The sequence below is a fragment of the Podarcis vaucheri genome (genome assembly GCF_965113315.1).
Source record: "Podarcis vaucheri genome assembly, chromosome: 4".
NCBI lineage: Eukaryota > Metazoa > Chordata > Lepidosauria > Squamata > Lacertidae > Podarcis > Podarcis vaucheri.
In genome coordinates this window covers 31,705,037-31,718,477 of record NC_138762.1, presented here as the reverse complement: position 1 = coordinate 31,718,477, position 13,441 = coordinate 31,705,037, and the positions used below count along the sequence as shown (strand labels likewise).

The 13,441-nt window shown below is 46.1% G+C and overlaps 1 protein-coding gene across 1 annotated transcript in view; it reads right to left on the bottom strand.

Annotated features, from left to right (window-relative positions):
- The window catches only part of IGSF11 (immunoglobulin superfamily member 11), a 179,023-nt gene extending 178,335 nt beyond the window's left edge, over window positions 1-688 (bottom strand). Inside the window, exon 1 of the mRNA XM_082221588.1 lies at window positions 496-688. Coding sequence (XP_082077714.1) covers window positions 496-565 — 70 coding nt within the window. The 5' untranslated portion in view covers window positions 566-688. The remainder of the gene's footprint in view (window positions 1-495) is intronic.
- Between the last annotated feature and the right edge of the window lie 12,753 nt (window positions 689-13,441).

The window sequence follows — 13,441 nt, the reverse complement described above, 5'->3', positions numbered from 1 at the left end:
ACTTCTACAGCTACAGTCCCTTGAAAGGTCGCTGGATCAGAGCGGACTTTGTGTCTCTCTCTCTCTCTCTCTCTCTCTCTCTCTCTCTCACACACACACACACACACACACAAAACCCCCTTTTAAAATCCGTATACATTATTCTCCCTTTCAACGCTCTGCAGAGGAGAAACAAGCAGGGCAAGGGGAGCGGTTCTGATTATTCTGCAAAAGCATCGAGGCGCTTCAGGCGGCACTGCTAAGGAGGACGAAACCCTCCTCGCACACTTACTCCTCACTCTCCGGGACTTTGCAGCAACTTGCTTGGTTCAGCAAAATAAAAAAGCCGCCGTCCCCGAGAAGCGCCCGGCTCCTGGGCTGGGGCTCCTGACGCCGCCGCTCCGCCCGACCCCCGCAGCACCAAAGTTGCGAGTTCGAATCCGGCGCAGGCGAAGGAGGAAGGAGCTTGCATGCTTTCCTCTCCCCCGCCCGCCCCGTCTAGGTACCCCCGCTTACCTCTCAGAGACAGCAGCGCCGCCAAAGGGGCCACCCAAAGCCCCCAGCCCGACGAGCCCTTGCAAGTCATGCCGGGCGCGGGGAGAGCAGCTGGCGAGGGCACCTCGGTCGGCGGCCGACGGCGCTTCCTCGGCTGGCAGGCAGCTCGCCTAGCGGGCGCCCCCCGAGGGGCTCCAGGTGCCTCGCCGCTCCGCAGCCCGGCCAAGCGGAGCTCCGAGCCGGGGCGGCTCCCGCTGCAGCAGCGAGCCGCTCCGGCTCCTCCCGCTGCAGCAGCTGCCGCCGCCGCCTCCGTCCCGGGACCGCCCGCCCGCCCGCCCGCCCGCTCTCGCACCGCCGCCTGCTCCCCGGGAGGCTCTGGCGCTCCGGAGCCCCGGCAGCCCGGGGACGCAGCCAGGCTCGCAGCCGGCCCGAGAGCGCAGCCTGGCGGCCCCGCCGAGCTCCTGCGGCGCCGGAGGACGACGACGAGGCGACGGTGGTGGAGGAGGAGAAACGGCAGCTTGCCTTTGGCCGCGCCACACGCACTCGCCGCCGCCGCCCCCGCCAGCCTGGCTCGGGCTGCCCCGGGTGGGGCGGTGGGGAGGAGGAGGAGGAGGAGGGCGGGAAGCGCCCGGCCCGCTCGGCCTCAGGCGCCTGAGGGGGAACCGGCGAGCGACGCTCGTTTTCGCGCGCGCCAAAAAAAAAAGGGCGGGCTTCTAGAGCGGCGCGCGGGCCGGGAAGTTTGGGCCCCTCAACGTTCCTGGGGAGACTTACCCGCGGCTCAGGAAACGGGCTGAGGTGGGTTGGCGAAGGGGGGGGAGGGGGAGGCGGACGCGCCACCTAAGATGGAAGAGGGCGGTGTGGTTTTTTTTCTTCTTTTGACTCGCCTCCCTCTCCAGGGAACGGCCTCGCACGTGCGAGGGGAAACTGCTGAAGTTGGGGAACGAGGCTGCTTCGGCCGACGGGGTGTTTTAGAGGGAAAGGAAAGGCGGTCGGAACTGCGCCCCCAACACACACACACACACACGGGACCCTCGGGGATCACGTGCAGCGGCTGCCCGGAGTTGCACCTGCATTCTCCTCCCGGTGACATTGCAAAAAAAAGAGCCCGCCGGGGCATTGCTACGGCGGGGGGGGGGGGGTTGTGTGCGGTCTTACCGAAAGCAGTTTTAGATGTGTGGGTAAGGAGGGGGGCGAGTTCCGAGAGAGATCAAAGTGTGCATTTAAAAATAATAACTTTTTTTTAAAATCACCCAAATCGGCCATTCGCATCTCTGCAGAGCGTTGCCTGAGCTGCACGGAACCCGGGCAGAAGAAATGCATTCATTCTCACTTCAGAGACATTCTTGCAGAAGGGCTTGGAGTCACTCGTGCTTCCACTACTCACAGCTCTGGGTAGTAGCCAAAGCCTCAGAATGGAGATTGCAAGGTTATAAGTCTGATTCCCGTATGGGACAGCTGCATATTTCTGCATTGCAGGGGGATTGGACTAGAGTCACTGAGGGTTCCTTCAAACTCTACAATTCTATGGTTCTAGGTACTCTGGTGACAGTTTGGACATGTGATTTTGAAGGAGGAAAGTTTCTCCCTGCCACTCAACCTCATAGCAGAGCACTCCTAAGCATAGGAAACTGTCCATATAGCTCAGTACTGACGACACTGACTGGCAGCATCTGACTAGGGTTTCAGACAGGGAGTTTGTCCCAGCACAACCTGGAAATGCCAGGGATTAAACCTAAGACCTTTCCCTTTACTGAGCTGTAGCTCTTCCCCTGGAATTCCAGGTTCCAGCACAGGGCAGGAGCACTTTTCTCCCATGAGAAAGATGGAAAAAATGCATGTTTGTTGTTTTATTTGTCCCACATGGGACACCTTGTGGTGATGTCCTCCACTCATCGCCTGGAGGCCACTCTCAGGCTGCTCTTGAAAGCCCTTGGAAGCTTCAGCTTGGATCGTATTACATCATTGCTCCAGCATCTGCATTGGCTTCCCGTATACATTTTGAGCACAATTCAAAGTGCAGATTTAGATTTATAAAGCTTTTTTGTGGCTGAGGCACAATATATCTTGACTCATCTCCCATGTTCTTTCTCAGCCCTGAAGATGAATCCAGGGTGTCCTCAGTTGACAACCTCCAATGCATTGGGTGCAGGCAGCAATGGAATGAAGACATGTGCTCTTTCTAGGTGGCTACACCATAATCTTAGGAATGCATAAGTGTTGGTGCATCCTTGAGAAGCAATAGTCCATCTTATACATCACAAATCCTAATGCCTCTGGGCTAATGGTGATGTCAAAAACCCACCAGAATAAAACAAAAGCACTGATACTATCGCTGAAGGAAAGTTGTGCAGGAGAAAATCAGTGGAGCTGGAAACTGCTTTAGTAGGCCTTTTGTTGTTGTGTATCTTCACAAAGATGTGCTGATTGCTATCAATAGCTGGCTTTCTTCATGACTTGGGGGCACCTCCAGGATTGTCAGGTTTTTTTGTGCTTGAGGGATTCAAATGCCTACCAGAAAAGTTAAGTTTGCACAATTTAAGTGCTCTGTTACCTAGTGCAACAATTCCACTTGTAAAACGAAATTGACTTTTTGTGGTTAGGAAATGCATTGAAAAGTGTGGAATGAACAAATGGTTAAAGGGAAGGTGTGTAAACACCCCACAAGCAAATCAGAACAAATGCAGGATGAATGTTGCCTAATCCTCTTTGAAGGCCATCTAGGTTGGTGGGCATCAGTGCCTTTTGTGGGAGCAAATTCCAAGTTTAACTAGGCGCTTCATGAATAAGTATTTTCTTTTGCCTGTCCTGAACCTTTTGCCTGTCCTGAACCAACATTCTGCTTCACTGGATATCCACAAGGGAGAAAAACTTTACCTACTTTCTCCAAACCATGTATAATTTTATACCCTTTTAAATGTTGCCTCTTATTCATCTTTTCCCTAAACTGAAAAGCCTTTCCACAATGCTGGATGATGGACATGAAAAGGATCTAGGAGTCTTGGTTGACCACAAACTTGACATGAGCCAACAGTGTGACGCGGCAGCTAAAAAAGCCAATGCAATTCTGGACTGCATCAATAGGAGTATAGCATCTAGATCAAGGGAAGTAATAGTGCCACTGTATTCTGCTCTGGTCAGACCTCACCTGGAGTACTGTGTCCAGTTCTGGGTACCACAGTTCAAGAAGGACACTGACAAACTGGAACGTGTCCAGAGGAGGGCAACCAAAATGGTCAAAGGCCTGGAAACGATGCCTTATGAGGAACGGCTAAGGGAGCTGGGCATGTTTAGCCTGGAGAAGAGGAGGTTAAGGGGTGATATGATAGGCTTGTTCAAATATATAAAAGGATGTCATATAGAGGAGGGAGAAAGGTTGTTTTCTGCTGCTCCAGAGAAGCGGACACAGAGCAATGGATCCAAACTACAAGAAAGAAGATTCCACCTAAACATTAGGAAGAACTTCCTGACAGTAAGAGCTGTTCGACAGTGGAATTTGCTGCCAAGGAGTGTGGTGGAGTCTTCTACTTTGGAGGTCTTTAAGCAGAGGCTTGACAACCATATGTCAGGAGTGCTCTGATGGTGTTTCCTGCTTGGCAGGGGGTTGGACTCGATGGCCCTTATAGTCTATTCCAACTCTATGATTCTATGATTCTAAGACTACCTAGCACAAATGCTTCCCCCATACTTTCTCCCAATTTAGTGATCATTATATGTAAATATCATAATACATAGAACATGGACAAATTGGTTGTGGGGGCGGAATTCCCAACTGATTGCTTTTATTTTAGCAGTCTGCAGGTAGATATTACAATGCATAGCAAGTTCAGGCAACATGAATTAAGTGCCCAGGAAACGTTATGCATCAAACGTTTCATTTCTCCAGAAGGACAAGATAGCTTCTGGGTCTGTGTAGATAAGAGCACCATACATTTCAGCAGAATGCATGCAGCTTCATCATTCAAATACCACTTTGTCTCTATGCTCTTGGTCTGCAGGATAAAGCTCTTGCACTCAAATAGTTGGGTACTGGATGCACACTGCCAGAATTTATTTTATCAACTTTCCGGGATATAAAGTCAGTTTGGATGAAAAATAAGCTATGAGGACTTCTTCCATTTTGCTAGCCAGGTAATTTCATGGTGGGATTCTGCCTTACAGGTAAATCCTATGCATTTTGATTTGGAGCTTATAACAAGTGTGCATGATACTGCAACCTCAGAAGGGAAAACCATGCTCTTGAGAACTGTTTGTGTGTAGAAAACATAGGGGGTGTTCAAACATAACTAGTCCCCAGTCCACTTCCAAATTTATTTCTGTGCCAATCTGTTAATTTCCATGTACCCTGAATATTACGATTTCTTACAATTTCGGTGCAATCTGTGTTTCCTTGTAATTACTTTCCTTGTAATTACAGTTTAAGCTTTCCTCCTCTTATTTCAGTTTACTGCCCTACTTGCCTCCTACCTTCCGGATTGTGGTCTTTTGCAGCCCTTTACTCTCTAGTCATAATAATAATAATAATAATAATAATAATAATAATAATAATTTATTATTTATACCCCGCCCATCTGGCTGGGCTTCCCCAGCCACTCTGGGCGGCTTCCAAAAGAATATTAAAATACTATAATACATCAAACATTAAAAGCTTCCCGAAACAGGGCTGCCTTCAGATGTCTTCTAAAAGCCTGGTAGTTGTTGTTCTCTTTGACATCTGGTGGGAGGGTGTTCCACAGGGAAGGTGCCACTACCGAGAAGGCCCTCTGCCTGGTTCCCTGTAACTTGGCTTCTCGCAGTGAGGGAACTGCCAGAAGGCCCTCGGTGCTGGACCTCAGTGTCCAGGTAGAACGATGGGGGTGGAGACACTCCTTCAGATATACTGGACCAAGGCCGTTTAGTTCTCTAAGCTTTCACCTCAGAAGGTCTGAGGCAACTGGGGATCTGATTCATCTTGCATATTGGTGGGTCTTTCCACTCTACCTCTTAATCTCAGAACTGCATATTTATCTCTTTCTGAACTGAATATATGCCAAGAGTTTTCTAAGAGGTGGATGTATGTTGACTGGATCACTATCTTAAGCCATCTTATTTTTTATTTGATTTTTTCTGAGCTAGTTCTCTTCACCTCTGTTTCAACTTGGTGTCTCTCTGCCAGTTTTGTTTATTCTTCTCTGCCCAGAGTCCTACACTTTTAGCAGCTGAATAGCAGCCATGTAATACAAAGTCTGCACATGTGCATTTTTATGTAGGAAAAAGCTTCACTTTTTGAATTTGTTGTTCAGGAAAGTTTTTTATGTTTGATGTCATATTGTGCTTTAATTTGTTGGAAACCACCGAGAGTGGCTGGGGGAACCAAGTCAGATGGGTGGCATATAAATAATAAATTATTGTTATTTAGTATTTACATTATGCTGCTGTTAAAGTCACATCTTTCTACTTGTACAATATCTAGTTGAACAATTCTGATCAAAATGGCTTCCCATTATTGTTCAGTATTCCGATTTTTAAAAAAATCAAAAATAATATAATAAAATGTAAAATTAAATAAATATAATAAAGAAATAAGTAAGTAGAAGGTGTATTAATTCCTCTCTCCCAACACAGTTCTCTGGGTAATGAGCAGATTATTTAAAACAAGGTTTAAAATACACATCTCTCTCTGTTGGTTAAAGCACAAACTTTATGCACACTTAATTGAATGTCGCTCATATTTCTTCTTTTTATTGTGTTTTTATGTACCATTGTATATATTGTTGGACACATTGTTATTTTCTATGAGTTTTCAACATACACACATTCTTTAAAATATAAATAAACAAAGGGATTGGTGTAGCTTTAAGTAAACATTTCAGGATAAGAGGAAAGGGCTGTAGCGTTGCATAGAGAAAAGATCGCATGTTGTATCTATCTGTAGGCCACAAAAGTAAAATGATTTTTCTTCTCTCTTGCCCACCTTCAGTAAATTATTGTGAATGACTTAACTATGCTCTATGTATTATTATAACAAAGTGAGTGAAGCATTTGTGCTAGTTACTGTAAAATCAAATTTCTTGCATAGCAGGCAAAGACTGGATTCTTGGTTGTTACTATCGGTTGTTACTATTGTTCCTATAGGCATCTAGTAAGTCAAATACTTTTATTTGACTTACTAGATGCCTGCCATAAAAGTCTCCAAGCGACTTACAAAAAGGCTACAACCCAAAGGGCAAACATTTCAGTAAAACCATTTGAAAAACTCCACCCAGAAAAACACAAAAATAACAAAAGAAAACAAAAATCAGCAGCAAGATCATTTCACCATATCTGACAGGGTTCATCCCCCTTTTTTATTATCATTTTTCATCCCACTCTGCATCCATTTAAAGGCTCTGAGACTGTGTCACAAATATCATTAATAAGGCAGTCCCTGAGCTTAGGTTTACAATCTTAGTTGCAATGACCAACTGGAACAGAGTGATATTCATAGTTTAGAATGAATACCAAACGTTGACCAAGGAAGCTTAGCATTGCGGGTGTCTTTTATGGCTCCTTTTTGTTAACAGAGTCACTGGATTTGAAAAGCCCACCATCATCATTTTGTAGCCCTGTCTCTTTTTCTGCTCCTTTGGATGTGGCAGCCATTTTGTGTAATGCTGTACCCCCATTGGAGCCATTTTGTGACCGTCACCTTTGGCACTTTATCAAAATTCCAAATGTGCCCAGTGGCCCCAAAAGGCTGGCAGCCCCTGGTCTAACCTCTGCATTGGGTTTGTGGGGGGAAATCAGGATGAGTGCTCAGTATAACAGATCCTCTAGCAAAGCCCTAAACCCAAGAGAAATGATGGTGAGTAACTCTGGCATAGTCTTCTTTCTGTGGGCCCAGTTTCCCTACAATGCCTGATGGTGATAGCTTCTTACTGAAATGGAGGATGTAAATCCTTGTATATAAAGAAAAGGAGATAGGTGATAAAACCCAAAGCAGAGACTTGGCAGCTGTAAATCTCTCTTTCATGTTTTTAATGAGAACGGGTGTGAGATAATGAAGCCTAGTGACTAATCGTGCTGGTGAGATTGTGCATCCATTCTATATTTAGCAAACACACAAGGTGAAAGATTCCATAATTATCACTTGCATTAGCCTTTCTAAGTATCTTGGTAAGTAGGAGTGATTTTTTTTTGTTCTTTCTTGTTTTTGAGGTTTGTTTGTTTGCTGTATTGGTTGAAGGAAGACCCTTTCCAGGATTAGTGCCACCTTTTTCTGAAATGTTGTATAAAAACAAGCTAGAGATCCATCTGTTCCAGGAACCTTTACTTTATCAGGTGCCAAGGCCAGAATTGCCTTTTCTTCTATCTCCTAAACCAATATTGGGTTACCCACTGTCAGATCACAATTTATTAAAGGTGACAGTATTTGTGATTTGATCAAAATCAGTTTCATCCTAGCGTCCTCCTGAGGTATAAAGTAAATGATAAAATTTACTGAACTGATCATTAATAACCTCAGTCTGCTGAAACCATGTTATCTCACAGTGCTATTGAAGAAATGAAGTTGGCAGCCTGCTTTGCTTTAATTCTATTTAGGGAGCATTATGGCAGAACATCAGAAATACATCCATTTAATTACCTCTGCATTTCCCCCCCAGAACAAAATCTTTAGAAGACTTCACTGTGCTTAGCTGAGTCTGCTGTATGCAGAGATGTGCTTGTCCAGTAAACTGTGGAAGTCCCATCAATTATCATCCCAGGCACTTTATATCATGTTTATCTTGCCATAATTTACTGAAAAGGAGAGGTCTGCAGCCAAAGATGTGGCTGATTATTTCAAATCGCTATGTGAGTTTCAGCCATCTTTGCCCCTTCTGTTATTGGCCATTTTCATGCTTTCAGACTTCTCTTTTCCTCTAAAGGCTGAATATTTACAGTGATGTTTACTGTGTGAATACAGTTGAGGTGCATGCTCATTGTTATGTAAAGACCAGCCATAGGGAAGCCTGATCAGCCTCAGGACATCCTACATTGTACTGACCGAGGGCTTTGGTCCATCTCAGTATTGTTTACACCAGTGGTGGCCAAACTTGGCCCTCCAGCTGTTCTGGGACTACAGTTTCTATCATCCCTGACCACTGTTCCCAAAACATCTGGAGGGCCAAGTGTGGCCACCAGTGGTCTACACAAACTGGCTGTGGCTCTCCAAGCTTTCAGACAAGGTTCTCCCCCTGTCCTATCTGCAGTTGCCAAGAACCAGCGGCATAGTTAGCCGCTTGGGAACCTGCGGTGGTGCATGTACCCTGAGCCCATGCCTGGGGGGCAAGGTGCTGTGGGATGGGACAGGGTGTGGCAGAATCCCAGTGCCCAAGCCACATTCCACTCCAGTGCCCTGCAGGCCTGCGTTGCTTTTCCAAGCAGCACAGAGCCTGCAGGGAGTCCGTTCCAGGCAGCGAGGAGTTTGCAACCGCCCAAGCCACCGCGTCACTCCCAGGAAAGGCTCAGGCGCACAGCAGGTCCCGTGGTAAGTGCCACCCACACAGTGCAGTGCACACACGCACCAGCTACGCCTCTGCCAAGGACTGAACCATAGAATCAGAGACTTATAGAGTTGGAAGTGACCACGAGGGTCATTCAAGCCCTTGCAATGCAGAAATCCTTTTGCCCAACATTTTGACTCAAGCTCACAGCCCTGACACTCATGCTCTACCACCTGAGCTACCTGTTTTGCTGGAAGTTAATTCTTAATTAATTCTGGTGACAAAACAGCAGCTTCCCGTGCACCTGAGGGCAGCAGCCTAGCTTTGGGGGCTCTGTTCTCCAACACCTCATCACCTGCTGCTACCTGAGGCAGCTGCCTCACTGCCTAATGGTTGGGCCAGCCGTGTTGTGGTCCTTACAATTCACGCTGCTATTTGCCTCTGTTTGTGCTACTTCCAACCTCCCACTTCTTGGTTACCTCTGTTTCCCTTGCCTCACAATTTTCTCAAGACCTTCCAACCTCCCTTTATGCATTTGTATTTTATCTCCATCATCCCTGAGGCCATCTGCTAGTCCTGCACCTTCACAGGATCTGGCTGCCATAGAATCATAGAGTTGGAAGAGACCACAAGGGCCATCGAGTCCAACCCCCTGCCAAGCAGGAAACACCATCAGAGCACTCCAGACATATGATTGTCAAGCCTCTGCTTAAAGACCTCCAAAGAAGGAGACTGCACCACACTCCTTGGCAGCAAATTCCACTGTCGAACAGCTCTTAGAGGCCTGTCTCCTTGCTCTGCCTCCACTGTGGCAGTAGGGCAGCTCAGCCAAACCACTGTCAGAGGTTTCATTTTCATCACCACCTTCACACATCTCAAACTCTTCCCACCATTCAGAGTGCAAGAAGTGTTCCTTTCCGCCATGTCTGCAGGGACTAGAGGAGATCAACTGAAGCTTGCCAGGAGATAACCCTGAAACAAGGAACAGGGAAGCTTTTAAGAGCAAAAGTGACACTATTCAGAAAGCGGACCTCAATTTTGCACCTCTGTTTTTCTGAGAAGGGCTGAGATAGTTGTTTTGCTCATAAATCTGAATGAGAATATAAAGTTATACTGAGGAAAACAAAGGATGTACACTTGCGTTTGGCGTCACAAGGGTATGCAGAGTGTTATTTTGTCTCTATGATAAGGCGCCTTTTTAGACAGTATTGCTAACCAGGGTGTACTGATCTTGCCTCCTCCTTTCCCTTACACTTTAAAATGTCGAGAAGCGAATGCCAGCACATAAAGCAACGGATTTATGTTTGCATTCCTTTATACTGCAAGTAATAATGGCTGTGCTGCTAGAAATATCTTGCTCATGGCAGGATTCAATCATTTCAGAGCCAGCAGGTGGAGATGCCTTGGCGCAAGACATGCACCATGCTTTTTTTGTTAGGGTACGTGAGATGCACCAGAGGCAAAGCGAATGTGGAAGATGCACGTCTGCCGAAGCTGAGAGCACAAGGACTTGGCAGAGGAATGAAGTAGGGATGAGGAAGAAGGCAAAGCAAAGCACCTCCCTCCCTCACCCCAGTAGAGGGAAAGAAAACACTGGTGATGCCAACTCACAATTACTTGGGCTTTGGGTTAACATTTCAGTAACCAAACACATATATACTGTACGGACCACCCCAGGCACAATCGCACCAGATGAAAAAGTGCCTGGTGCAAAAAAGGGCAACCTTACAGAGAAGGAAGAAATGAAGGCGGCTTTCAGATTAGGAGGGTGGTTGCCCTCATTCTACATCCCCACTGACATTTGAGGTCCCAACGGAGGTCCCAACTCCTCTCAGCGGGGAGTTCCTGCCCCATTTAATATCATTTCATCCCTGCAGGAGAATTAGGAAGCTGCCATAGACAGAAGAAGAGAGTGGCCACAGTAATTGCCTCTGAATGCCAATTACAGTACAGTGGACGCTCAGGTTGCGAACGTGATCCGTGCGGGATGCACATTCGCAACCTACAGCGGGGCATCTGCGCATGCACGGGTTGCGATTCGGCGCTTCTGCACATGCGTGACCGCCGAAACCCGGAAGTAACCCGTTCTGGTACTTCCGGGTTTCGGCGGTCCGTAACCCAAAAAAATGCAACCTGAAGCGTCTGTAACCCAAGGTATGACTGTACTGGGAATTACAAGTGGGGAGAGCACTATTTTTCTCAGGTCCTGCTTGCAGGCTTCCTATGGGCATTTGGTTGGCCACTGTGAGAACAGGATGCTGGAGCAGATGGGACTTTGGTCTGGCCCAGTGAAGCCCTCTATATGCTATTACGGCCGCTGACCCATCTAATGCAGCACTGCATACAGTGAATCACAGTTGGCTTCCAGAAGCTGTGCATTCAGAAGGATTATGACCTCTTCCCCACTCTCTTCCCCCAAGCTTATAGTGAATGCGACGTGAATGTCTCGTATCAAATGTAACTGATCTGTAGAAAAGACTTTACAACCTGAAAAAGAGAGACAACACACATGTAAACCAAGAAAACCTTTAATAATATTTTTTTTAAAAAAAAAAAAAGAACAAGAAGCATTATCACCTCTGACCATGGAGGCACAACATAGCCATCATCATGGCTAGCAGCCCTTGAAAGCCTTGTCCTTCATGAGTTTATCCAGACCTCTTTTAAAGCCACCCAAGTTTGTGGCTATTAGTGTGTCCTGTGGGAGCCAGTTCCATTCATTCATTCAGTGTACCACCCTTCATCCATAGATCTTAGGGCAGCTCACAATGCAAAAATACAAAATAAAAACACAAAATACCTAATAAAAATAAGAACAAATTCCCCCATGCGCACACACAAACCAATAAAGCCCACTCCCACCACCCACTCTCACAAATGCTCTGTATGAAGAAGTAGTTTTATTCATTTGTCGTGAATCTTCCATATCGTGAAATGGTATGTGAAACAGGCTTTGGAAGTTTGAGACTGTAGCAGTGTTTTCACCTACCCTGCCAAAACTGTATGAAAGTTCCCCAAAGGCCAAACTTGTCTCTGATGTAACTCCACTGAAATACTTGCATTTTATATACTGAACTCAGACTTAATTCAAAAGACTTAATAGAAGATAAACATTTCTGGCTGTGTTCAAAATCTTCCCAGAGGACTCCCTAAGCAGAATTGCCAGTGTTGGCTGTGAGATGGGAGAAGCTGTCCCTGAGATCGTGGTGAGTCTTCTTCCTCGTCTGAATTTATTACAATCCATCATGTAAATCGAAATGAACAAGGACCATTAATCCCGAGGTTATTTCTGACACTGTGTGGCCTGTTTTTTGTTTATTGACACCACCAGCCACATGCATTCTGTCCGAGACAATATAGTTCACTGTGTCTGCGCATTTGCTTATTCAACGTGATGGAAGATCCACTTTTTACATTTATATTTCATAGCCACAGGGCATATTTTTTTGAGTGCTGTCATTCCTCACTGACATAAGAGAACATTTATGGAAAATTTAAGCAGAAATAATGACTTTGGTGCTATAACCTCATTTTTGACACCAGGATTAGCTCCCAAAGTGGCTAACAATAAAAACCCACACAAAGATGGAACAGAATTGCAATATCCTGGGTGGGGTGCGGGGGAAGTCTCGACTGGCTCCTTGCCATTGATGATGCAGACTGAATTCTGTGTTCTTTCCTCTTGGAGGAGGAGGCAGAAGGAGCTGCTGATACCAAAATAGCCTTTAACAGTAGTATGCAAGGCAGAAATTCAGCAGGTAATGCTTCCAGCACTGATGCATCAAAAAGGCTGAGAGATTACACTCTGGTGAATTTCTGTCACTCCTAGAGCTATTGAAAGCACAAAAGCCATGGGCAGGTAAGGTGCAGCTAAGTAAAGAAGCCACCTTTTCTTCCTGACAGGGTTCTTAGAATTGTAGAGGGGACCCCAAAGGTCATCTAATCCAATCTCCTGCAATACAAAGGTGTGCACAGATGTGCACTGCGTCTTAAACAGATGCGCGAAAGGGATAAATGTAACAAGCATGACCTTTCCCAGTATGGAAATGCAATGACAGTTCCACTGGTTGAATTTCAGCCTGCGTAAGTGAGAAGCAGCCCATAGGGCCCTTATTATAAGGGTGTGTAAAAAGTTGATGGGAGGGGATGACATGGTGGAGATTTATTTTAAAAAATACAGTGGTACCTTGGGTTACATACGCTTCAGGTTACATACGCTTCAGGTTACAGACTCCACTAACCCAGAAATAGTACCGTGAGTTAAGAAATTTGCTTCAGGATGAGAACAGAAATTGCACGCCGGTGGCGCAGCAGCAGGAGGAGGCCCCATTAGCTAAAGTGGTGCTTCAGGTTAAGAACAGTTTCAGATTAAGAACGGAGCTCCGGAATTAATTAAGTTCTTAACCCGAGGTACCACTGTATATACACAGCATGGACAGAGAGCACTGAGAAAATGTGTTTCTTCTTCTATGATAATACTAAGACCCAAGGATTGCCCAATGAATAAATAAATAAAATTAATGTAT